General features: G+C 40.5%; 1 protein-coding gene across 2 annotated transcripts in view; it reads left to right on the top strand.

Moving 5' to 3' along the window:
- Positions 1 to 27,117, top strand: part of Plekhm3 (pleckstrin homology domain containing M3) — a 165,425-nt gene that overhangs the window by 10,639 nt on the left and 127,669 nt on the right. For both annotated transcript variants that reach the window (XM_090354699.1, XM_090354700.1), the window contains exons 2-3: positions 7,972 to 8,889; positions 18,700 to 19,635. In XM_090354699.1, coding sequence (XP_090210825.1) covers positions 8,229 to 8,889; positions 18,700 to 19,635 — 1,597 coding nt within the window. In that variant the 5' untranslated portion in view covers positions 7,972 to 8,228. The remainder of the gene's footprint in view (positions 1 to 7,971; positions 8,890 to 18,699; positions 19,636 to 27,117) is intronic.

Here is a 27,117-nt window from a genome sequence, read left to right as displayed (position 1 = left end):
ATACTTTAGAGCTCCAGCTGGCTTTGAACCACGATTCTCAGATCTCAGCCTTCTGAGTAGCTAGGATTATTGGTGTGGTAGCTTGATTGTCTCTTGATTAGTAATAAATCCAATAAATCCTTATTTGTGGTCCCACACCACTTTTTATATGCCTATCATAAGGCATTTCTTTTTGTGTTTATTTGTTTTGTTTTTAATACCTGTTTTTGTGTCTGTTTCCCATCAGTTATTAAGCTCTTTAAAGCAGGACCTATGTTTTGTGACCCTACCATTTAAAGCAGTGTTTGCATATTGTAAATACTTTGTAAATATTTGTTGAGTACAAATCATTGTGTGTAGTTAGGAATCACAGCTGTCTTCTAATAGGAATAGTAATTGTGTTGATTTTTGCAAAGAACTTATCTACATTTGTGCTTCTGCACTCTTTTGAGCAGATGGGAACACAGATTGGCAGGATTGCTATTTTACAGAGAAGGAAGGCCTAGAGGTTCTCAGTTAGCCTGGCTTTCTGAATGTCATTCATCTGAGAAGCAGTGCTGGGAATGAACCCTTTCCTGATGGGCCAGATTTGCATTCTTCCCGTTGCCACTTCCTGTTGTCTTAACTATACAACTCCACTCAATCTGAGTGGCTCATGGCTTGGATTCATGACTTGCTTAGTTTTTGTTTATTGTCTTTCTAATGTCAGGGTGCCTATGAGATTTAAGGTGATTTAAACGGTAATTGAACTTGGGTGGCCCATAGGAATCAGTAACTAGGCAGGGATTTCAGGAACTTCTTTTACTTCCCCATGGGACCTTCAGCTGACAGTGGCTGAGTCATTTTGGTCTCTCTTTCATCATATTTAAAATATTTCAGTTTATTTACTCACATCTTTCTTTTGAGATTACTATATTTATTAAATATTCCATCAAACACTTTGCAAATCATACTGTAAACCATGCATGTGAAAAATGAATGTTATCAGTAAAGCCAAGTGATTTTTTTCTTTTTTTTTTTCTTTGCCAGTCCTGGGGCTTGGCCTCAGGGCCTGGGAACTGTCCTTGTACACTTTTTGCTCAAGGCTAGTGCTCTGTCACTTGAGCCACCGTGCCACTTCTGGCTTGTTCTGTGTATGTGGTACCAAGGAATTGAACCCAGGGCTTCATGCATGCTAGGTGAGTAGTCTACTACTAGGCCACGCTCCCGGCCCCAAGCCAAGTGATTTTCTTACTGGTGAACTCAGTTTGAGAAGTTACATGAGAAAAGTGAAGGAAACAACACCTGCATTGGTTTTGGAAATATAGCACCCTTTTTTTTTTCTGGTTCAGATTGTTAAATGAATTAATGATGTCTTTCAGTCTGAAGCCACTTTCCTGACTCCTTTGAGGTACCTTACATGTCCGCATATTAGTGGTGGTCCTGTTGTTATGTTTCTTGTTGCCATCTTTCACTAGTCAGCCCACGCCAGCTAATGTGCCTGTGGATCGGCTATACATATACCTAGCTGGCGATTCCCTGTTTGTTTGTTTGTTTGTTTTTTTGCCAGTCCTGGGCTTAAGCTCAGGGCCTGGGCACTGTCCTTGGACTTTCTCAAGACTAGAGCTCTACCACTTGAGCCTCTGCACCACTTCTGGCCTTTTTTCTATGTATGTGGTACCGAGGAATCAAATCCAGGTCTTTGTGCATGCTAGGCAAGCACTCTATCACTAGGCCAAACTCCTGACCCCTGTTTGTGTGTGTGTGTGTGTGTGTGTGTGTGTGTGTGTGTGTGTGTGTGTGTCCGTGTCCGTGTGTCTTCGTGTCTTCATGCTGGGCCTTGAACTCAGTGCCTGGCTGTTTTCCCTGAGCTTCTCTACCACTTGAGCCATAGCTCCATTTCTGGCTTCTTAGTGGTTAATTGGATGTAAGAGTCTCACAGACTTCCCTGGCTGATCTGGCTTTGAAGCATGACCCTCAGATCTCAGCCTCCTAAGTAGTGAGGATTACAGGTTTGAGACACCACTGCCCTGTCTTTTGTTATTTTAGTCAGCATTTTCTGTTATGGAGGCAGAGAGAGATGGGAAATGATCAAGTTCGCATTTTTAAAGACTTGTAATAATTTAAATTTGTGTCCTTTGGTCTTGTTTCTAAGGAAAGGACATTATTGGAACTCTGGTGGTTTTATGAAAATGGGCTTTCCATCCAGAAGCATTGATTTGCCAATTCAATGTTTTGTGTTTGATATAGGTGGTAGGTAATAACATTGTGACCTTCTATAGCCATCGGAGATTTGACATGCCATACTTATATTTAGCTTCATTTCTGGGAAAACATCTGAGAACATCAAATGTCTCAAGGATATTTCAGGTGGAAAATAATAAATACAGAGCTATGTTGAAAAATGCTTTAGACTGAGGTATTTCGAAGGGAACATCTTATTACTTGGTTTAGAAAGAGTCATAAATCCAAGAGTTAGGGACCAGCCAAGTTGCTGATACTGCATAGGGGCACGAAATAATTTCTAAGTCCTGTGTAAGTGTGTGTGTGTGTGTGTGTGTGTGTGTGTGTGTGTGTGTGTGTGTGTGTGTGTGTGTGTGTGTTGCCAGTCCTGGGCTTGAGCTCAGGGCCTGAGCACTGTCCTTGGACTTTCTCAAGGCTAGAGCTCTGCCACTTGAGCCTCAGCACCACTTCTGGCTTTTTTCTATGTATGTGGTACCGAGGAATCGAACCCGGGTCTTCATGCATGCGAGGCAAGCACTTTAACCACTAGGCCAAACTCCCGGCCCCATGTGTGTGTGTTTTTTAACTGTTTTTGTTTTTATAAAAGGTCTGAGTGTGCCCAAACTAAGCATGTATAGAGTTTTTAATCTGCCTCAATAAAATTCTTTGATTTCACTTCTATATTTCATTCTAAAAGCTATATAAATGTGAAAGTACAGAAAAATAAGAATTCTATGACCTTTAAAATATTGTATTATCATTAACTACTTGTACAAAGAGGTTTTATTTTATGAGTACAATGACATTACCAAAATAGAAGTCTATTTATATCTTTTGCCTTTATTTGCCTAATATATAATTTATATTATATTTAAAGACATACTGTGTATCTTAAGTACACAATGTATAGTAAATAAACTATCTGAGTTAGAAAAAAAAAAAGGTCTGACACTAAATGTATGGACCTCCAGGATAAAGAAACAAAAGCCATATAATGAGTGATTGTTGTCCTTGATGTACTATGTTATCTCTCATCTCTTTTACTGTCCCTTCATTATCTCATATTGTTACAATATTTCACCTGTTACCTGATATATTTTATATGTGCTTAATTGGTTGTTTGAAATAAGAGAGGGAAGGGGGGAAATCAAGTTGTGTGGGGGGAGGGGGAGGGAAATGGGGAACAGGACATGAGAAAGGGTATCAATATTTGTGAAGTAATGTACCATCTGTCTGATGAATATAATATAACCCTTCTATTAATTACAATAAAAATATATGAAAAAAAGGTCTGAGTGTGATGTATGCTTCTTGACATTTGCCATGTTTCAATACATGTTTTCTTTACTAAGAAAAACTTAGAAGCTTGAATCAACATGTTTTAGTAAGTATGGCACATTTTACTGAACTAAGGTTATTATAGAATTCAAGAAGTGACATAAATCAATATTCATTGTATTTATATATTTACTTTGTTGAATGATAACTCTTATACAAATACAAATAAAAAATAAAATTAAAAGAATTCACATATAGGGCTGGGAGTTTAGCCTAATGATAGAGTGTTTGCCGACCATGCATGAAGACCTAGGTTCAATTCCTCAGTACCACATGCATAGAAAAAAGACAGTAAGTCTAAGGACAGTGCTCAGGCTCTGAGCTGAAGCCCAGGACTGGCTAACTAACTAAATAAATAAATAAAATAAAAATATAACACTAGGAAACTAGAATGATATATATACATGAAGATGCCTATGCTTTGAAAATATGTTCTTTATTCAGTTCTTTACAGGTATTTACTGAGTACCATTGTGTTTTAATCACAGTTTCAGGCCCATTGAGACTTATGAAAATAGACTAGGGCAAAATGAATACTTTAAAGTAGCTGAAAGTCCAGGGTAGGTATGCGACCTCAAGTTCCTTGATACTGCTAAGTGTCAGTTCCCTCGTTGGTAACATGAAAATAGTGCACCCATCCCATACCTGAAGCCCCTTGAGCTCTTGCCACTGGTTCACTGGGGCTACTTTCATGATCTAGCACTTGTGGCATGCTATTCACATTGACTACGTTCACATACTTTACTCTGCCCTCCTGACAAAGCATGGCAAGCACATAGCTTCACTGAAGTCATAGTGATGAGGACCAGATTCTTTGCTGATTAAAAAACTTTAAATTTTAAAGCAGATAGATCAGGTTTATTTGAAAGTGAAATACGCAGAGAAAGAAACTGGGAAATGGCGTCCTTGTAAAATGAGGGGGTGGGTGCTATCTATGGGTCCCTTACCTCCTCCCTCTTAGGGTGTGCTCCTGGTCTGTTTGGCTGAGGAGTAGACATGCATGTGTGGGTCCCGTGATTGGTTCTCCAGCCTTAGAGTGTGAGCATGGAAGTTTCCTTGTGATTGGATCCCCTGTCTTCAAGAATGAATTTGGAAGGGTCTTTGTGTTAGCAGGGGAAACACCCACTTTGCCCTGGCCATGAAGGGACCCAGATTCCACAGGGCAGATGAGTACTTGCTGCATGATCATCCTCTGGCCTCCCTTCTCCCTTCTCCTCCCCTCAACTCCTTTCTCTGCCTCCCATGTTACAGCTCATCCCTGCCTCCATCTTCAATCTCCAACTACCTTTTTTCCCCCCTAGTCCTCGACTTGGGCTCAGGGCCTGAGTACTGTCCTTGGATTTTCTCAAAGATAGAGCCACAGCACCACTTCTTTCTATGTATGTGGTACCGAGGAATTGAACCTGGGTCTTTGTGCATGGTAGGCAAGCACTCTACCACTAGGCCAAACTACCTTTTTTTTTTTTTTGTCAGTCATGGGACTTGAACTCTGGTCCTGGGTGCTATCCCTGTGCTCTTCAGCTCAAGGTTATCATCCTACCCCTTGAGCCACAGTGCCACTTCCAGTTTTCTGCTGGTTAATTGGAGATAAGAGTCTCATGGACTTTAGTGCCCGGACTGGCTTTGAACTGGGATCCTTAGATCTCAGCCTCTTGAGTAGCTAGGGTTACAGGCATGAGCCACCATGCCGGCTTCCTCTCCAACTGCCTTGATGGGAGGCCTAACTTCTACTCGTGGTCACATGCCCTTCCTGTGGATTCAGTGAGGTAACTCAGAAAATTGTCAGCCAGCCACAGCCTTAATCAGAGTAAAGACATGTGGGAACCAGAAGTCCTGACAACCCTTGGTTCCCATTTTTGAAAATAGATTGACAGACACAAGTTATCTTAGTTGTCTTTGGCATTGCATTTTTCTTTCCTTTCTGGCTGATTCTAGAATTATGTGGTCCCACCTTCTTCCAGCACTCATTAAATTCTGGCTACAAGTAAGTCAGCACTTTTGTCATCCTGCTTAGTACAGGCATCTATCTCTGTGGGCCAGCCTAGTATGATTACTCATATCTGTGTGGGAGGGCTGCTGTAGGCAGCCTGCTAATTAGCCTTGCATAATGGGCACAGAAACAGCTGATTTCCATGTTAGAAAATAGCACTACACCGATTCTTCATCCTGTTATATCTTAATACAGGCATGGGATTCTTTGGATTATCACTATTATTACTACATTGACAAATGGGTCTCTCAATTTCTTTCCTTTTGTCTTTCTTTCTTTTTTCTTGTGGGTCTTGAGTCTTGAACTCTGGGCCTGGGCACTTTCCCCGAGCTCTTCAGCTCAAGGCTACTGCCTTACCCCTTGAGCCACAGCCCCACTTCCCATTTTCTAGTGATTAATTGGGAGATAAGAGTCTCATGGTCTTTAGTTCCTGGGCTGGCTTTTAACCTTGATCCTCAGATCTCAGCCTCTTGAGTAGCTAGGATTACAGGTGTGAGCCACTGCTCCTGGCTAGGATCTCAATTTCTTTACCTATACTGAAGAGACATACCTCGTCTTACGGAAAGGATAGCTATATAAATATAAGATATAGTATCTGTAGGTCACTGAGTGTGGTTGAGAAGTAGTGTATTATAAGTTCTTGGTTGCTGACTTTGCCTTTGTTGGGTGTCCAGTCTTTCTAGGGAGGGATCAGGAACACATGGCTGAGTGGGTGAGGTCCAGTGGAGTGCTCCATAATTACATAGCAATTTACATTTTTCAAGGCATGTCGGTACAGCTACCTCGAATGATCCACATACAAAGCAATTTGGTATTAGCAAATTGTTGCCTACAGGTAGCTGAGTAAGGCATCCAGAAGTTAAATGATTTGCTAGAGGCCACCCAACAAGTATGTGGTGGAGCCAGCTTTAGAATGCACATCTAATTAGCTCCTGATTTCCAGCTTTATGCTGAGGTACCGCACTGCACCCACACACTGAGGTTTGCTTTGTTAGAGGAAAGAACATTTTGTATCTTGACCTGTGAGCATTTGTTATTATTTCTTATTATAGTATATTGTTAGTTAATTCAAAGCCAAGTAAGGCCAGATAGTACAAGGTACTCAGTTACTGAGACTAAACTATCCGAGGGCAGTAGGGCCCAGGGAAAAGATGAATTCCAAAAAGAGTAAGTTTGGAAGATGGAACCCAGAAGCATGAAAGCAGATTTTTATAGGTGGTCAAGTAAGGCATAGTGACTGTTGTCAGGTAGTTTAGAGCCTAGAATGTGATCTCAAGATGGGCTGATTGTTTTTATACAGTGTGTTAAATATTGCCTGAGCAATTAAGAAAGGTCCTACAGCTTGGACAAGCTTGGAGGAGCAGAAAAATGTCCTAGTAGTGGAGAGAGGTGGGAAGGTCACAAAGGACAATGAATGTCACACGAGGAAGAACAAAACCTTTGTTCAACTTGAGTATGTTTATTGCCTCTGGTGTGTATTATCGGATACCTTAGTGAGCGCAAATTCCTGGACTCATAGAGCTTCTACTTTAGCATGAAGAGAAAAACAATACAGATTTGAAGAGGAAATTAAGTGGTATGTTCAAAGGTAGTAAAATGCTTAAGTAACCTCAAGCCATTCGATCCCTGTTTAACATGTAAGTAATATGTGCTGATAGTATTCACCAGGATATAACAATGAGAATGGAATTTCTCTCAAATAGTCTTAATTCCCAAAGCATAGCTTGCATTAGGGCCATCTATAAAATATCTGACCTGTGTTCCTTATAGTCATCAAACTGTCACAGACAAGAAGAGGCTAGACAGACATGACAACTAAATGTGGTATCCTGGATAGAATCCTGGAGCAGAAGGAAGGACATTAGGAAATTGTGAGAAAATCTCAGTAAAGGATGTCTTTAGTTAATAATATATCAGTATTGGTTCATTTATTATTTCTAATGCCATGTTAATAACGTAGGGAGTTATATAAAGGTAAATGGGTATGGGATTTATCCTGAAGATTTAAAACTGTCCTAGAATGAAAAGTTTATTTGAAAAGAGAAGCAGAGTAAGAGATCAAGAGTTCAAGGCAAAGATATATGCTGTAATTTTACATAATGTATCCAGGCTAAGCTTTACTAGAAGGTGACAGGAATGATCATTATTTTAAGAGAGAGTTGGAGTCTAGTGAACAGATCAGAGATTTGCTAGGGCAGTCTTTTCACAACTACTCTCAAAGGCTTCTCTTTGTGAGTAAGAGCTGTTGCCCTTATTTCCTCTTATCAAGTGTGCCATCCTGCTCCATGGAAGTTCTGATACAAAGGGGGAATGATGTATATCCTTGACAATAGGACTTCTACAGAGATGTTACTGTCTCTCAGTGCATGGTAGCAATGGAAGGGCTGTAAATTATGAGCAGACTTGTGTACAATAGGATACAATGAGCATGTATCAATGTTGTCCTGTTTATATTCTTTCAGGAAATCAAGGATTGGTATGGCGTTGCTGTGACAAGCTCTACCTGTTGTCTTCATGGGGATCTCCCCATGTCTCTGTTAGCTAGCAGATGTTTTCAGTGACCAGGAAAACAGCCATCACTCTTGGCCTATTCTGTGCAGTGGAGTGAAGTCTAGGAGTTTCCATAGCTCTATCGTGGAAACAGCAATTTTTGTTGGGTGAAAGTTCATGAAGCCCTTTTCTGGCCCATCTAAGGCTTGCACCTCTTGGAACCTGTGACATGGAAGCTCTGGAAGTCGATGATATCAGCCCAGCCTTGGAGGTTACTGAGGATTTCTTTAGTACTTTTGATAGTAAGTTAGAAAAGGTTGTGCAGCAAGCGGAGATTTGTGGAATTCAGGAAGTCCCTGAACTGGTGGGACACGAGGTATTCAACAACCTAACAGATAATGGTGCTGTGAGAAATGCTGCCTCCCTGGGCAAGCCGAACATGATTTGGGACCACTGCAAAAGCAATCTCTTAGAAACCAAAGCTCAGAATGTCTTCCCTGCCAAAGAACCGTTTATGGTCCAGAGAGGGACAGTCCCAGATAATCTTACCTGGATGGAACAAAAGGAGGCATCAACTTTTAACTTTTTCAATATCTGTCAGCGCCGGAGGGATAGACCTCGTTCTGTGAATGACTTATTGGATGAGACCTCTACTTTCAAGCCGGGACATGCTCGGTCCAGGTCAGATATTACCCAGGTGAACTGGCGCTTGGTTCTCAGCACCATGCCTCTACAGCAGCAGCAGCAGCAACAGCAGCAACAGCAGCAGCAGCAGCAGCAGCAGCAGCAGCAACAGCAGCAGCAGCCATCTCTTCAAGGTTCTCATTTTACCAGGCCATCTTTTCTGTTGCCCTCACCAAGTAAGGTAGAAGATGCTCAAGGAAATACAGGTATGCTTTTGTACGTTATGACTACCAGATAATTGTTGTCTGACACCTACCTTAGGATGATGTTACTTTCCAGTATCCCCATCTGGATAGAACGGTATGATATTTATAAATACTGTATTTTGAAGTATTTCATAATATTTTACTTTGGCAATTTACCTTGCCTCAAGTCATCCATTTTAGTATCCTCTTAAAAGATTTTTAATGAAAAGACAACTGGTTAATTCTTCCTTTCCAATCATGTATCTTAGGAAGTTCTCGTATTTACTGTAGTATTTTTCCTCTGAAAATATTTATTGCTTATCCATATCAGTAGATGTTTAGTGGATCACAGTAAAGGTTGGCTGAGGGATATAAAGACACACTCATTCCCCCATATCTTCTCATTTAGTATGGGGATCACACACTAATGAAGATTCAGTAACGTGAGAGGGTAGGTGGTTAATTGAAATGTTTTACTATGCATACTATGTGGTGGTGATTATGAGAGGAAAGAGAAGATACTGGGCAGGACTGGTTAGGAAGAGCTTTTAAGAGCTAGCCCTAAAGAATATTAACATTTAGAAGAGCTCAGGGAAGAAGACAGTCAGAATTATGGTATAAACAAAGGAGAGGAGAAGAGGCTGAGAGTGTAGCTCAGAGCTAGAGAGCTTGCCTATTATGTACAGGGTCCTGAGTTCAGTCTCTAGCACTACAAAAAAAAAATGCTAGTGGAAGGGCAGTGAGTAGATGGGAATGCAGAGGAGAATAAGCATTACTTGTGAGTAGCAAAGAATCTCATGTCAAAAGATCAGAGGAGATCATTAGTGACCTCAATGTAGGACCTGAATGTCATCTTTCTTTGCATTTTTTACATATATAATGCACATGGGTGTTTAACACTAATGTCACATATGGATTTCTCTTTTGTGACATGTGACATCATCTCTCATTTGCCTAGAGTTTGTATTATTGATTAATTTTCATCATCCTATTCAATGCTAAATTAAGATGTCTTCTTCTCAGTTAACTCGTATTTTTTATTTTTGTACTTTCATGCTCCGTTTAGACCTACTTACATCTCTACAATTGCTTGGTTGCCCATGAATATATTTAACTTTTTTTTTGTCATTCGTGGGGCTTGAACTCATGGCCTAGGTGCTGTCCTTAAGCTTTTTTGCTCAAGACTGGTGCTCTCCCATTTTGAGCCACAGCTCCACTCCCAATTTTCTGGTGGTTAGAGATAAGAGTCTCTCAGCTTAGCTTTGAACTGTGATCCTTAGATCTCAGCCTCTTGAGTAACTAGGATTACAGGTGTGAGCCACTAGTGCCTGGCATGTATTAACATTTTAATAAACTAGTTTATAAGCATAAGATGAGGCAAGAATATAGTTTATTATGTATATTAAGGAAATGCAACGTTTCTACCAATGAGGTGCCATAGTTTATACACAGTGTAAATTTTATCCATTTAGAATTCTTTTTGACAATTTCTTGTTTTTTTTCTCTAGATGCTCAGTAGTCTTCCAAGAATAGGCCTTGAACATATAGTCAAAGATGATGAATATACTAAAGCAAGGATGTGGTGACCGAATAGATATTATGGGGTAGATGAAATGCTGTGAACCCTTTACCTGGATTAGTGGTATCTTTATTCTTAAAATTCACATAGAATTTTGTCACCAACCCACCTTAACTATTTTAATTCCTTGGCACAGCCCAACTGAAGAGGATGTCATACTTCCAATTTTACGTTTTCTACCTTGTTGAGATTATAATTTCAAGAACTGGGCCTTCTCAGTATTCTAAGTCCTGAACTTCTGTCTTCAGTGTTTAACAAACTATGATTATGATTTTTTTTGCCAGTTATGGAGCTTGAACTCAGGGCCTGGATACTGTTCTTGACCTTTCTCTAGGCTAGTGTTCTATTACTTGAGCCACAGCACCACTTCTAGCATTTTCTGTGTGTGGTACTGAGGAATCAAATCCAGGGCTTCGTGCATGCTAGGCAAGCACTCTATCACTAAGCCACATTCCTGGCCCTGATTATTCATCTTTAACTTTGTTTTAAAAAAGGTTGAATGTTTATGTTGAAATGTTAGCAATAAATGGAATTTTTGAAAATTAACCCATAACAATGGCATCTGCAAGTTGGATATAATATATCCTTGCTACTCTTTGATCATCCATAAGTTATACTTTCTAGCAGGAATTAGTGAAAGAAAGATTATTTTTTTTAATTATTATTATTTTTTTGCCAGTCTTAGGCTTGGGCTCAGGGCCTGAGCACTGTCCTTGGACTTTCTCAAGGCTAGAGCTCTACCACGTGCGCCTCAGCACCACTTCCAGCTTTTTTCTGTGTATGTGGTACCGAGGAATCGAACCCGGGTCTTCATGCATGCTAGGCAAGCACTCTACCACTAGGCCAAACTCCCAGCCCCAGAAAGATTAATTTTCTAACACCCTTTTTTTCTGGAAAACACTAGTGAGAAAACACACACGCATTTTCAATATTAGTCATCCAAACTAAAGAAAGTCTCATTGTTTCTTCAGAGAAATACCAGAAGCAGGAGAGGGTAGTTTAGTATCTTGGCCAGAAGTAAGAATGAGGATCTGGCAGATTAGCAGCCCATCCAGAGCTTCAGATTCACATATTCAACTGCTTAATGAATGTCTCTGTTGGAATGTTCCTCTGATATCTCAAATTCACTGTCCCCAAATGATCTCTAATCTTCTCATCTTTCCTGCTCACTGTTCTAAGGATTAACAAGACCCAACATGCCTTTAACAAGACAACTTACTTTATTTCTTCAGAAAAAATAAAATTTAGTTGAAAGTTTCTTTTGAGGAGGTCAACTTGGATTTGTGTCTAACCCTGTCATTCTTTTACTTATGGGCTTTATTTCTATGTATAATCATATGTTGTCCAGTTGATATTGATTGTCATTTTTTGTCCTAGCTCCTTTTCGCTGCCCACTGTGAATGAAGACATACTGGAGGCTCCTGCCTTTGCCTGACACTTCTTCTGTCCTGCATCACCTCCTCCCATAGCAACAATTCTCCCATAGCAACCACTCCAAAGGTCCTCTTCATTAGATAGTATATCTGCATCTATTGCTTCAACTGGCATGGCAGAACCAGCTCTTTTTTCTTTTCTCATAAAATGTGGGCTAATAGTAGTACCTTAAGTTCTCTTGTGAGCAGTGTATGTGTGTATTTCCCCACCCACCTATAAATGTGGTAGACAGGAAGGTAAGGCTATATGAATAGAATATTCAACTAAGGCTAAAATGTCTTATCCTAGCTCTATTCCTACTTTCTAGATTTGCAAAAAACACCTATTGTCTGTTACCTTTAATTTATAAACCAGCTGAGGTTCACTAAATGTGTTTGCCATCTCCAAAACGTTGCCACCTCAAAAGCCATCATTTAGTATGTGTGTGAACTGCCCTTGACTCATGGTTGGTTGGGAGCTAATTAGTGTAGTCAGATTGATAATGAAAGGTCATAACCAAAACATTGTATAGTTGAAATTATTTCACATTGAAAGATTTCTGTCTTCCTTGTAACTCTACTTCTGGATGTACTACAGTAGTAATTTTTAAGTAAAAAAAAATTAAAGCAAATCTTTTCTGTTTGCTATAGAAACTCAACAAATGACCTGAGTGTCACTTTTTCTTCCCCAACTGTGTAGAACTGCTTGACAAGGACAATGGTCAGCTGGGCTTTTGTTTCCTTGAGTTTTGCTCTGGTGACCTGATACCATTCCTATGTGTGCATTTTCTTGTTCTAACTACTTTAGGAGAAGGTCTCAAGCAGAGATTTTCTTTAAGGCTAGAAAAAAAAATGGCAATATAGTTTCTTTATCCTAGGATTTATTACTCTGTTTTGGTTCCTCCCCCGCATCTTTCACAACAACCATATCAGGAACTTACAAAGACTGCTTTTTCAATTATGATGTTTCTCAAAAGCCCTGGAGCCAGTAGAGGTGAGGGTATTTCTATAAACTTAGAATAAGTGAGATCACCAGGACACAATCTCTTCTTGAATTTATGATTCAGCCTTCAGCAAGATTAGTCACTACAAAGATATTGCTAAAATAGGTCACAACAAGTTGATTTTATATGCTCATATAGGTTCCGTTGTTCGCATTATTAAATGTGGACCTATGGCAGCTATTTGGAAATCTAATGTGCTTCATTGCCTACCTGCCTTCTGTTCCCCTTAAGGAAACCAGAATGTCTGGTTTTGTCTGTGTGTGTGTGTATGGTTGTTCTCTTAATGTATTTTATCTTGGTTTAGGCTAGTAAAACTATGGCTGTGAATTTTGAAAACTGCTGGATTTATCTTCTGAAAACACAAACCTTTTTGTATTACTTTGCTCTTATAAATGAACCATGATTACAGTAGATTTTTAAGTTTATAAAGCCTTCAGGTAGCTTTCCAGCCTTAGTGCCCATACTTTCTTCTATCCCTATCTTTTTGCCAATTTTGATTATGCCATGAGATCTAAAGGTTCTGGCCTTTGCTCATGCCTCTTCTGCTTTCAGTTTCTGTAAATGCCCTTCAATCTTTTTTTTTTTTTTTTGCCAGTCCTGGGCTTGAGCTCAGGGCCTGAGCACTGTCCTTGGACTTTCTCAAGGCTAGAGCTCTACCACTTGAGCCTCAGCACCACTTCCGGCTTTTTTCTATATATGTGGTACTGAGGAATCGAACCCGGGTCTTCATGCATGCTAGGCAAGCACTTTAACCACTAGGCCAAACTCCCGGCCCCATGCCCTTCAATCTTTAAAAAACCAATTCAAATGTCACATCTCTCAGCGACCATACCAGTTTGTTTCCTCAATATTTTACTTTATGTATCTCAAACATATTTTTTAAAATTTAATTTTATTGGCAGGGTGATGTCCAAGGGGTTGCAGTTACATTAGTTTCTTCCTTCTTTCCCCCTTTCTTTTTTTATTAAAGAATTTATTAACATTGATTTTTACATCATATTTCAAATGACATATTTAACAAACTCAAGAAGGGAATCACTGGCACTTAGACTTTAGAACATAATTAAAATTAGGCTGAGGGTTTGTATGTCATAGATACATATTAATCTATGTAATAAAACATTATGTCTATAGAGTCATAGATTTTTATGTCTATGTAGTTGTGTTTATATTTCCAGTACCATGTCCATAGCATTGGGTACCCAAATATCGAGTCCTCACTCTTGTACTGTTTGGATCTAATAGCCACATATTAAGGATACCATGTACCTTTTGTTCCTTTGGTCTTGACTTGTTTCATTTAACATGATTCACTCTAGATTCATCCACTCCAAACACATTTATTTTTAATGCCAGTCCTAGGGATTAAACTCAGGGCCTGATCACTGTCCCTGAGCTTTTTTTCTTCTTTCTCAGTGCTAGCACTTTTTTCCTCACTGCTAGCTAATTCCAGGTAGTCAATAGCTGTAGATAAAAGTTTACCTCTTTCTGAGGGCTGGGAGTTTGGCCTAGTGGTAGAGTGCTTGTCTAGCATGCACGAAGACCTGGGTTCAATTCCTCGGTACCACATACCTTAAAAAAAAGCCAGAAATGGTGCTGAGGCTCAAATGGTAGAGCTCTAGCCTTGAGAAAGTCCAAGGACAGTGCTTAGGTCCCGAGCTCAAGCCCAAAAATGGCGCAAAAAAAAAAAAGTTTACCTCTTTCTGCTTCAGACAATGCAAGTGATTATGACTCTAGGCCAGAGTATTGAGCTAAAAGTGGGGTTAAGTGTAAGCAATGAAGACTAAGAGTTCCCTAGAATTGTAGTGGTTAGTGTCTAAAATTCTAGAGATTGTAACTTAATCTAGTCTTCAGACGAGTTGGTTGCCAGGGAGCTGGACTTAAGGAGCTTTTTGTCACTGAGGAAGTCTTAACTACATTTTCCCATGTTCTAGGCTCTAGTGTAGTATTGGCAACATTTGGGCCACAGCCAGGAGGTAAGGCTGAACCAAATAGTTCGGGAAACTAGAGTTGGACTCTAGAAGTCAGGAGATGTAGCAGTTGAGTATAGGTAATTGGTATTGGCTTTAAGTGAAGAAAAGCCAATTTAAAGGGTGGTCTTGGTTCTGCCAAAAAAACATTATGGTTTCCCATTTAATTTTGAACGAATCCGTTTATCTCTATGTAAAAACCTCTTACTGGAGTCCTCACCACAACTAAATCATAATAAGCACCCCAGGGTTTCCATTACCTTTGTGTCTTAAAGCGATGTAGACCTTACTGTGTAGCTTTCTGGAGCTTGTGAAGAGTTTTGGCCTGAAGAGGAGAGACCCAGAGGGCTATGGCAGACCCAGAAAGTTCAGCCTGGTAACAGTGTATAAAATGGTCAAGAGGGAGGAGGACTAGACTTCGATGAAGGATGTGGTCCTGAGAATGGATAGAGGCAATAATGACTAAAGAGGACCTTTGGTGGGCAGCAGTACAGAAATGAGTCAGGTACCTGATGGAAAATTCCCTTTTCCCTCTTCGTCAGTAGCAATTATTGGCCTCATACTGCACTGGGAATGTAAGGATGACATAGACAGGGAATATAGGGCAACCTGAGTGAATGAGTGACATCTTCATGCTAGCCAGATTGGAAAACAGTGGGTAAATGGAGACCTTGAGGTCTATTTTTTAAATGAGGAACTTCTGTCTCCTAGTTTTATGGTGAATTTCATAGGAATGATGATTTATTTTGGCCATGTTTTCCCTCTTCCCCTTTTTTGGCTGGGCAAATGGTAAGACCTTACTAGTGTTCCTATATGAATTACTTACATTAGTTAGCATTGAGATGATATTCTCTCCCCCCCCCTTTTCTTTTTTTTTTTTTTTTTTTTGGTCAGTCATGGGGCTTGAACTCTGGGCCTGGGTGCTGTCCCTAAGCTCTTCAGCTCAAGGCTAGCAATCTACCACTTAAGCCACAGCACTAGCTTTCTGGTTAACTGGAGATAAGAGTCTCACAGATTTTTAGGGCTGGCTTTGAACTAAGATTCTAGATCTCAGCCTCCTGAGTAGCTGGGATTACACACATGAGCCACTAGTGCCCAGCTATTGTCACTTTTTTATTTTCTTTTTTTGGGCAGCAGCTGCAATGCAACAAAGATGATATTATTCATTTGTGAAGCTGAGCACATTGAAAGAATGTCCATGGTCTAATTGCGATGGCCTGGGGAAACAACACTTTTTGAATTGTGGAAATTTAATAAAAGTTAAGATTTAAAGAGCTTCTGAAGATTCGTTAGTAGCAAAAATAAACTTCAAATGAATAGAAAGTCACAGTTGCTAGACTAGAGAGAGAAAATAGTTTTTCAACCCCCTGTAACCAACAGTAGTCTTTCTCATACAAGATACTAAGAAGTTATGATCTAAACTACTTCCCTGCTAGGAGGAATAGGTACCCTATGAATGATTTTCTGATCATCTTTGCTGTCTTCTTGGCTCTTACTTTCAAAGTAATCCCCGGGGCTTGGAGTTTGGCCTAGTAGTAGAGCGCTTGCCTTGAATGCACAAAGACCTGGGTTCGATTCTTCAGTATCACATACATAAGAAAAGCCCGGAGTGGTGCTGTGGTTCAAGTGGTAGATCCCTAGTCTTGAGAAAAGTCCAAGGACAGTGCTCAGGCCCTGAGTTCAAGCCCCAGGACTGGCAAAAAAAAAAAAAAATCCACTACAGCCTCTATGATGAACATGTCTTGGTTTCTGTCTCAGTTGAATATACATTGTTCCAGATGGGGGAAGAGAGATAAGAAATAAGAAATGCTGCGTATCCAGTTGAGAGCCATGTCGGAGCACAGTGTCTTCTTGACTGTTGCTTTGGAGAGTCCCTAGCAGAATTCTCTTGCTCTCCACTCTGGCTTATATAGTTAGAAAGAAGGAAGTTTTTGGTCAGCTTTGCTGCTGATTTGCGGATGGATTAACATTGAACTTCTAATTCATGGTACCAGCTGTAACAAGCTCTTAGGGAAGTAAAAAGGAAATAACAAAAACAAGAGAGGTGGTTTTAATTTTGCTCAGATTTGTAGCTGAGCAGCTGGCTCACAGAGAGGGGACAGGAACAGAGGGACCCATGGTGGTGAGTCTCATTGTGAAGAAGGCTGAACTCTCATCAGTGCCTGGTGAAAATGAGAGGGGTGAAGCAGGAACAGTGTCTCTAACAGCACTGCCTTCCTTTCTGCATTGTCAGAAGAGACACACATAACCTGAGAATGGGGGTCCATTATCTCCTTCTACAAAGGGATTAGTGTGTGTTGCAAGAAATTAATGGCTTTTGAGTTGCCACAGAAATACTTATGAATTCAGGGCCAGCGATGTATATAAGCAGGTGAAATAGGCCTTTCTCTGCCTCATTTCTCTCCTTTTGTCTTTTGGTTTGCTGTTTTCAAATGGAGAATATTACTCATACCCTCTACTAGCGTGATCTGTGTTCTTAAGGGAATGATTCAATTAGTTTATGACCAACTGCAATGTGTGTCAGCAAAGAGATTGAGAAACATCCCAGATACTAAAATCTCTACCAGCCAGGGTTCTTATTTGTGCTGGCATGAGATGTTATTTTCATGTCCAGTAGAAGTCTCAGGAAGTTGCACATGGTGATGCACTTGCCTGAAATCCAAGCACTCAGGAGGCACAGACAGGAGGACTAAAAGTTTCAGCCAGGGTTAGGTTATTTAGTGAGAGACTGACTCTCTGTCTGTCTGTTTGTCTATCTATTTCTCCCCCCTCCCCCTCCCCCCTCCCTCCCTCCCTCCTCTCTCTCTGCCTCTCTCCCCATCTCCCCCTCTCCCCTTCTCCCCTCTGACATGAGGCTACATAAACTTGTGAAACCAAGAGGAAGAAAAAGAATTTTACCTGCTCTGTTCAGGGTGATCTGCTAAAAACTTTATTTCTAATTTAACAAATACTTACTAAATACCTACTCTGTTACTAGGCATTGTACTTACATGTGATGTAAACATGATAAGAGCTTACCTATGCAGTAGAGAAGAGAGAACTTTAAAAAGCAGCTTTGAATTTCATTTTACTTATTTGGACATTTAAATGAAGCATGATCATGTAGCCTGTGATAGAGGTACAATGTCCTGAGGATACATGATCCCGACCCAGGTGACATGTACAGTAAGATGGGGAGGAGCAGGGGAGTCTTGATTCTCTTTCTGCAGGGAGCTTGGCTGAGGCAGTAGGAAGGAGCATTGTAAGTTAAGGGAAGGATGTGAGCACATTCAGGCTTTGAGAGAAAGCTGCCATCTGAGATCTCCCAAGTGAGCTAGTGAGGGCGAGCCTAGAGATGGTTACTAGACAGAAGGCCTATGAACTGGCAATCCTGACGTTCAGGAGCACATTTCATGCTTTATCCCCCCCTGCCCTTTCTGGCTTTACCAACCTGAGGAATGGTACAAAAATCATTCAGAGAGTTATACAATTATGTCATGTGACAGCGGGAGCATTCTCTTTCATGTTTTGATACTGTGCAGAATTTCCCTGGAAAGCAAGAAGTCCTAGCAGTGTGACAGGACCCTAGATCCACAGGGCAAAAGTAGTCACAGTTATTCTAGCATTTTGGTTTCTATTCAGAGCTCTGTGTGTCATATAGTCATTGCACACTCTGTGCTTACTCTCACACTCGTTCACTACTGCAGTTTACTTTTTTTTGGATGAGAACTTTTCTTCCAGTTATATCTTGCCAATTAGGCATCATCCTGGGATTTTACTTGTTTGTTTAGTTTACCAGAAAGATGTCAGTCACTGATCTCTTTGGTTTCATGCATCTATCCTCTCCTAACAAATTAATATCTTGCCTCTTTTTTTTTTCTTTCTAGAACATAAGCAGACATTCCCAAACATTCTGAAGAAGGGTTATCTGGAGATCAGGAAGGACCATGACAGTTTCTGGCAAAGCTGTTATGCAGAACTCTCGCCATACCACTTACACTTTTACAACCTCCACAGTAGCGGAAATCGAAACCTGTATGCTACATTCCAGCTCTCACACTTCCAGAACATATCTCTGTTGGGCAATCTGGAGGCCACAGTGGTGGATACTGTTCTGTATGACAACACGCAGCTACAGATAAAGGCAGCATCACCGTGGGAGGCTTTGGACTGGGGGCAGAAGCTTTGGGAAATTGTGCATGCCACTGTGCCTGGTTATATGGGACGACAGGATGAACTGGCAAATTCACCAGCCCTTGGTCATCATGTTGATTGTACACAGAACCATTGTTTACTGAAGAAATCCAGTGAGTTGTTCCCCTCCTCCCCTGTCTTGGACAGCCCCAAACAGTACCAAAATATCCTCAGATCAGGGACACTCTATAGATTAACTCTCCAGAACAACTGGAAAGCATTTACATTTGTACTGAGTAAGGCCTATCTCATGGCTTTTCATCCTGGCAAATTAGATGAAGACCCACTGTTAAGCTACAATGTGGATGTGTGCCTGGCTGTCCAGATAGACAACCTGGATGGCTGTGACTCTTGCTTTCAAGTCATTTTCCCCCAAGATGTCCTCCGCCTTCGAGCTGAGACCCGGCAGAGGGCTCAAGAATGGATGGAAGCTCTGAAGACAGCTGCTAACGCAGCTAGGAGTTCAGAGCAAAACCTGCAAGTCACACTGAGGAACAAACCCAAGGATCCAATGGGTGGGCACGAGCTCAGGAAGAACAAGCGTCAGTCTGTGACCACCAGCTTCCTAAGCATCCTAACGACTTTGTCTTTGGAACGTGGACTTACTGCGCAGAGTTTCAAATGTGCAGGTATGGAGCATATGTTCAGCCTGAAGAGCAATCCTGAATCTCCTCATGGTAGCTCAGTATTAAAACACTCTCAGTGAGGAAGTCATAGACTAACACTCTTGTTAGCTAGCCCTCTGTCTCAGGCCCTTAGCCCCTTCCACTTCATGTCCTGGAGCACTTGAACTCCACCCTGCCTCTCCTGAGGCTCCCACCAGTTCTCTCTCTGCCCAGACCTAGCTCCGCACACAGAGTACCTCCTGCCTCTTTCCTTGATGCTATAGGGATGCCCCTGAATAGAGCAAGTGCCATTTTGCTCCCTCTCCTGTGAGGGAGATGGCCTTGTCAGCCCCTTTGATAAACCTCCTTCTCCTGTACATGACTGTATCCTCATGGTCTTCTGGGATGGGTTCATTCATCTCTTTTTAAAAAGCATATTGTTCATAAAAAACATTTTTCTTCAAAGAAGTTTGCTATATTAAAAAAGAAATCTCAAGACAGGCTCTGGTGGCTCATGCATGTAATCCTAGCTACTCAGGAGGCTGAAATATGAGGACCGTGGTTCAAAACCAGCCCAGGCAGGGAACTACTATGAGATTCTTAACTCCAGTTAACCACCAGGAAATTCCAAGTGGAGCTGTGGCTCAAAATGGTAAAGTGCTAGCCTTGAGCAAAAAAAGCTCAGGGACAGTGCTAGGCCTTGAGTTCAAGCCTCATGGGCAACAGAAAAAAAAAATCTTGTTGATCCTCATACCATGTTGGCAAAGAAGCATTTCTTCTGCCTTTAAAAGTCACTGTGAGTATAGATGTCACAGCTTAGGAGTTAGCACAAAGCTAACTCACCTTAGGCAAAGCAAATGTCCATAGTCAGAACTGTCATTGATCATGACCTTGTCAGATCCTGTTAAGGCAGACTCCAGAAAGTCTGTCTTGACAGAAGATGTGGAGTTAGCTAAAAGTGGAGCAAATGACTATTCAGCAGAGACTCCTGAGTCACAAGATTCTGTGCATGCCTCATCCAGGAGAAGCCCAGGGCTTCTGGTACTGCTGCATAAATGTGAAACATAAGGTGGAGCTCAAGGTTAATACTGTCACAGGAGACCTCATTACAGCTTCTCTCCTATACCTCCATTCTTCCTATCTAGAAAGGAAAAAACTAATCAAAATTGCTTTCACTAAATGCCACAATTTGTAGCAATAAATACATTATCACAATCTGAAGTCTGATTGACAAGATTTTAATTCATGTAGATTATATTTATGTATGTTAATTAAATCTGAACCCAAAAAACCCACCAATTAGTTTATTTTGGTACCTGGGACTTAAACTGAGGGACTTGATTCTTGCTTAGCTGTTTTGTTCATGTTGTTGCTATACCAGTCATACTTCCTCTTTTGGCTTTTGCTGGTTAATTGGAAGTAAGAGTCTGTCAGATATGTTTGTCTTGGCTAGCGTGAAACTGCATTTCTCATATATCAGCGTCTTAAGAGGCTAGGATTATAGGCATGAGCCACCAGTTCTTGGCTTCAAGTTTTAAATTTTGTTCTGCCTTCTGCATTGAAAAACAACAACAAAAAAAACCAGATGTGAAGCCAAAATGAAAACGCATGGTGTAAGTCTAAGTTTGTTGTGACTGTAAGTCCTTTCTGTTGAAAACTACGTACTGAGAGGTGAGAGTGATTAAGTGGGTCATCTTTGGTTTGTCCAGCGGGCCCCAGAGACTATGGGGTAGAAATTTGAAGGAGAGATTGGGGAGATGAGAAACAGTGAGCCACTTTTAAAAAGCCAATACTGGGTTATGATTGTGTCTGATAAACCAAAATTCAACAGTAACTTACTAAGTACTTACTGTTGTGGGCAATCTGTACTTACGATATACTTGTGGCAGAAGATTGCTGATTGGCTCAACAGATGGATTGTGTCATTGGAAAAAGGCAGAATAGCTCATCTTAGTCCTCAAGCCCTGAGTTATTTTAATTAAGAAACATCACAGAAAATGAGTGAAAAGATCTTGGCACTACACAGCATTGTCACCTAATTCGCCTTAGTCTCAGAAGTTTGTTGAAGAATGTGTGTGCTGCACTGCATTGAAGTGATATATCTTAGCACTTGAAGGGAAGAGAAATGTTAGGTGTATTAGAGCAAGCCCCTAGCATCCAGCAGTTGATGAAATGAACATAGGAAAAAGTCAGAGCCAAGAAGAGACAGAGGAAAACTAAGTAAAAAAGAAGAGGAAAAGATTAGATAATGGGCAGGAATAATGTTCTGGCAGCTGCTTTTGGTTTCACTACTGAGGCTCAGGGAAGTTTCTAATTTCAGTGGAGAGAATGTAATTAGTATAGTGTGACATATTCCAAACAGAACCAAATCAATATCATGTGAATATTCTCTCTTCCATTCACAGAGTTCTGTATTCACTTGCTACATGTCACTCACTGGCTTGCTTTTCATAAATGACATTCTGGTTTTGTCTCAGGTAGAAATACTTTTTCTCCTGTAGGGGGCAGAGTCTCAAAAGAAAAAGGCAAAGAACTTGTTAAAGCAAACCTTTGAATGTTTTTTAAATTACTCGAGAGGCTGTTCATTATATCAGAAATTATTATAGCAGATGGAAGTTAAAAATTGACCTAGGCTTCTCACAAACACTGTTAATTTAAGCCAGCTTCCTGCCTTTTGTACCTATATTGTCTTAACTTGGTATCCCTATAAAACACATATTCAGTGAGGAAACTGGTTGCAAAGCCTGTTTACCTCCCAAAATGTCAAAACCAAAAACCAAAAGCCCTAGGACATTGCTTCTAGTAAAGTTTGGATTTAGATATTATTTTAAGGGAAGAAATTCATAGTATTTCATGGATGTAATATGTCTCTTTAGACTAAAGCTTTTATGTCTGCTTAGTCTCTCCCCCTTAAACTATTTTAGATGAATAAATGTTAAAAGTAGAAGAGTAGTTCTTTATTATGATGTCACTCAGTTGCTATTCAGAGGAGCCACAATGTTGGCTTTTAAATCTATGAAATAGTACAGTTGGCTTTCTTTCACTAAATTCTTTGTGTAAGTGAGGAGTTGTCTATATCTTTTAAAATTTTAAGAACTCCTACAGGGAAAATGGCCCATGTCTGTTTAAAAGTGGCTGAGATTATGGTTTTGAAAATATATGCCGATACATACCTGCATATAATTTGATATGTGCTTGGGCCTTTTTTGGTAGTTACGTTTGGATATGTGTGATTGCTCTATAGCTTTCTCTCTGAGGCTGCTGTGCTTAGGTAGCCCCTGCTACCATGGTCTTTGCTTCCGCAACTTAACTGTGGTTCTACCTGCCTTCCTGGAGCTTTTAAATTTTCTTAGTCCTACATCCTGAAGTTTGAAAATCAAGTTCTGTTTTTCGTTCAGAAATTTGGATATTTCTAGAGTCATGAGTTAGCATTTTGGGACATTAGATGTGGCCTCTATCTCCATGACACTTGGAGCTGTAGGAAGACAAGTTGCTTATCAAGTAATCACATTAGTGACTGTCAGATGGCAGCTGTGACAGAGCTGCAAAGGTGAGGCTCATATCTCAGATTAGAGAACTGTGAGAGATGCTGCCAGGTAGAGCTGTATGAAATTGTGACCTTCAATTATTTTGAAAACAAGGCCAACCCACTGTGGTGGTGGTGCATGCCCAAGAGATTAGAGACAGGAGGATCATGAGCCAAGTCCAGCCTTGGCTAATGAGACTGTCTCAGAACAAAACAACATAAGCATGGGTGCGGTGGCTCATGCCTGTGATCCTAGCTACTCAGGAGGCTGTGATCTGAGGATCAAGGTTCAAAGCCAGCCTGGGCACAAAAGGACCTGAGACTTTTATCTCCAATTAACCTTTACAAAACGGGAAGTGGGGCTTGGCTCAAGGGTAGGTTGGTAGCCTTGAGCTGAAGAGCTCAGGGACAATGCTCAGGCCCAGGGATAGGGCAGTAGCCTTGAGCTGTTGAGCTGGGACAGCTCCCAGGCCGAGTGCAAGCCCCATGACCCACACAGAAAAAAGAACAAAACAACACAGAACACACACACAAAACTACCTAAAACTAAAACTGAAACTTAAATAAAAAAAAAAAAACCCGAAGCAGCTGATAAAGTGGAACTTAATATTTGATCTGAAGTCACAAAAGGTGAGGAGCACCTGCTGGAAATGGCATTGAAAACCTACTAACTGGGGTGCTGTGAACAGTACAGGTTTTGAGGGACACTTCTGCAGTACTTTAGTGAAAGGACTGGTTAGAATTCAGAATTACATTTGGGAATAGAGAATCCGTGATGTTAAAATATTAATGCTTAAAACAAATGATTATGCAGATTACTAAAATATTTATGAATTTAGTATGTACCTTAAGTAGTTCTGAATTAGGTTATTCGAAATGCTGCAAAATTAGCTTTTCAGGCAGCAACCCTGTTTTCTTTAGGAATTTGACATGTGTACCTACCTGTATTTAACAGATACATGGTTTTCTTGGCACTAGAACACACACACACACACACACACACACACACACACACACACAGTTTTTCTTGTAATTTCTCAGCAATCAAGAAACCTGGCTTTTGAGTACATTATAATAAAAAGGCCTGGGCTTTGTCTAGGTGTGAGGAGATGCAAAGCCACCTTTGAAAGCATCCCTTGTGTGCTTGTGTTATAATCAGGACATGAATTTGAAAACATCCCTTGTGTGCTTGTGTTATAATCAGGACATGAAATTGTCTGGCCTACTGTGGTGCCATGTGCTTGAGTATAAACTGAGATAAGTGGAAGGGAAGAAACCAAGAGCCTCAGAGATCCCTTATATGATCTTCACATGGTCAGTTCCGATGGTTTTACTCTTTGGCTGCTGTTTAACCTCTTGGGACTGCTGTTGGTAATTACTTTTTTCTAGCACTAAGAACTTTGGCTTTCTTTTTGCTTCCCCTTCAGCATTGGGGGAGGGGTAAGTCCAAGGGGAGGTGTGTGTGTCGGGGGAGTTTTGCTGTGAATTCTTCAGCCATTTAGTGCAAATTCCTGTAATTACCAGCATTGTGTCTTTTCTGAATGGCACATAATACAGCAGAAGCCATTCCTAATTGAGACCTTACAGGAGGTACAAATCCCCTCTTTGTTCAGCCTGACAAATTAGTGCCAGAAAGTGGCAGGGTCTGAGTGGGAATCAAAGGCAAGAAACACAAAGATGGAACTTAAGGCTACAGTAATAACCCTCTCTTGTCCTGAAGGGAAAAAGTAATGACCAATGAAAAATAAAGTTTTTTTTTTGTTATAAATTCCCTTGACATGACAGCACCTCAGGGCTGTTCTATTTATTTAGCAAAAGTGATTAAATAGTAATACAACAGGGCGGCCCATTGTTTTCCTGAGGGCCCCACCTCACAGACCCCTGCTGCCTGGGCTAATTGATTGACAATGAACCTCTGATAAAGGATGGAGAATGCAGGGGGGGGGGGGGAAGGCCTGGGATGGAGAATGGGGGGGTGTACCTCCTGTGTTTGTGTGTGTTGTATGTGCAAGTGTGTGTGCAAGTGTGTGTGTAATTTTTCTTTGCCCCATCCTACCCTGTCTTTCTCCCTTTTTTCTCCCCTGCCTTATTTTCTTTGGCTTCTCCGCATCCCTTGACACTCACAAACAGGTAGGGGGGTAGGCTTTGATAATTTATCCTTAGAACCCACTTCCTAAACCTTCCCCTTTCTCAATGCAAGGTAGAACAACAGTGTGAAAAAGAAGAAAGGGGGAAAGGGCTGATTACTAGCATTTTAAGGACAGAGAAGTAGCTTTTAGTTTTCATGTGTGGGAATGGTTGTCTAAAGCTAGTTTTTGCACAAGATTTTCTCTTAGCTTCCTTGCTGCACTTAAAAAAAATATCCAAACACCAACAGCAGTTGTATGTTGGAAGAGGGGCAGCTGTGGAGCAACAGACTAACCCTGAAAGTGTTTACTTTCCTCTTTGTTCCTGAGAAGCAAGAATTGATTATTTGAGGATCAAATCTGGCAGCAAGTGGTATAACTTGGTACCCCATGGATGCTGTAAGTTGTGGGAAGATGACCAGAGGCCTCTAGGCAGATAATTAATAGCCCTTGGTTATATATGCTCATCTCGTTAAGCTGAAGATAAATCCCTAATTTAACTCTGTTACAGCTGCAAAAACAAATCATTTCAAGCCCCTAGGAAAGCAAAATATATTAAACAAATAGTATCGACCTTGTTAATAACACTTGGCATTTCATGTGATAAATGAGGGCATATTTCTGGCAAAGGTCGTTTTACGACATAGGGGATATCGTTACCCTAGCAATACAAGCATCCCTGATAGAAAGTATGGGGTGGTTAATTATTCATTAAATAGCTGCCAGTCTGGAGGTAAGCAATATTTTTTTTTCAGGAATTTATTTATTTTTATTGTAATTAACAGTTATTCTTGCCAGATAGAAGGTGTATTACTTCTCACATTGTTACCCCTTCTCATGTTTTTGTCCCTATTTCCCTCTCCCCACCCCTCCCCTCATCTTGTTTTCCCCCTTTTCCCTTTCCCATTTCAAATAAACATATACAATATGGTAAGCAATATTTTTATGTTGGGTCAACTAGTTACTTATTGACCTTCATGCAGTGTAGCAATTGTGGAAAAACAGAAATTGAATTTGGGAGCTGTTTAAGTGTGTGATGCTACTTAAAGGAAGATCTGTTGTTTACTTAATGCCAAGATGGGCAGCTGTGTTATTAGGCTTCTAGAAAAATATAAAAAGTTCTAGGGTAGCCAAGGTTTGTTTTCATTCCTATGTGAAAAAAAGTAGAAGGCTCTTTTGTATAATGAGTGTCAGGTCTTCCAAGGAAGTTAAGGGAGAAACAAACTTGTGCAAGAGCTAAAAAATCCTAAATTTTAGTTCCCCAACCTTGATTGTGACCACTTGAACAAGTTCCCGATAGTAAAAATCTCTTGAGTTGTTATAAGCATTGCCATTTCAACAGCCTCACCCCTACTCTGGGTATGGCACACGAGCTCTGCCAGGAACCTTGGACTATGCAATAGGGATGAGGTACAGACTTGTAGAGTCACTTCCAAAAGTAGTGGGTAGGAGAATGGAACTGGGTAACCAGCTTATGTTAAGGAATTCCTGTTATAGAGAATTTGTAAGTTAAATAACCCATTTACAATATTGTCCTTATATTTCTTACAGAAGTATACTCAGAAAAAAACTTCTTTGGCTTTTATTACTATTGATCAGAAACAAAACTTAAATTCTTGTTATGTGCTCATTATATGGTAGATGCTATGGAAGACATAAGAGAGTAGTAACTGTGGTTTGGACCCTAGAACTTTAGAGTCTTGTGTTTGTGTAAAGGTAAATGAGAGCTATTGTGTTGGGTCTATGTTATGTAGCACAGAAGAGTTTAAAAGAACATTTGGCCAAATCCCCAGGGAACAGTTTATAGTTTGGGTTATAGTTTGGGTTTATAGTTATGTTGTTCAGTAAATGATT

The sequence above is a fragment of the Megascapheus bottae genome, chromosome 21 (assembly GCF_031878675.1).
Source record: "Megascapheus bottae isolate mThoBot1 chromosome 21, mThoBot2.hap1, whole genome shotgun sequence".
Lineage (NCBI taxonomy): Eukaryota > Metazoa > Chordata > Mammalia > Rodentia > Geomyidae > Megascapheus > Megascapheus bottae.
The sequence above is the reverse complement of the archived record's forward strand: the minus strand, read 5'-3'. Positions and strand labels throughout refer to the sequence as shown.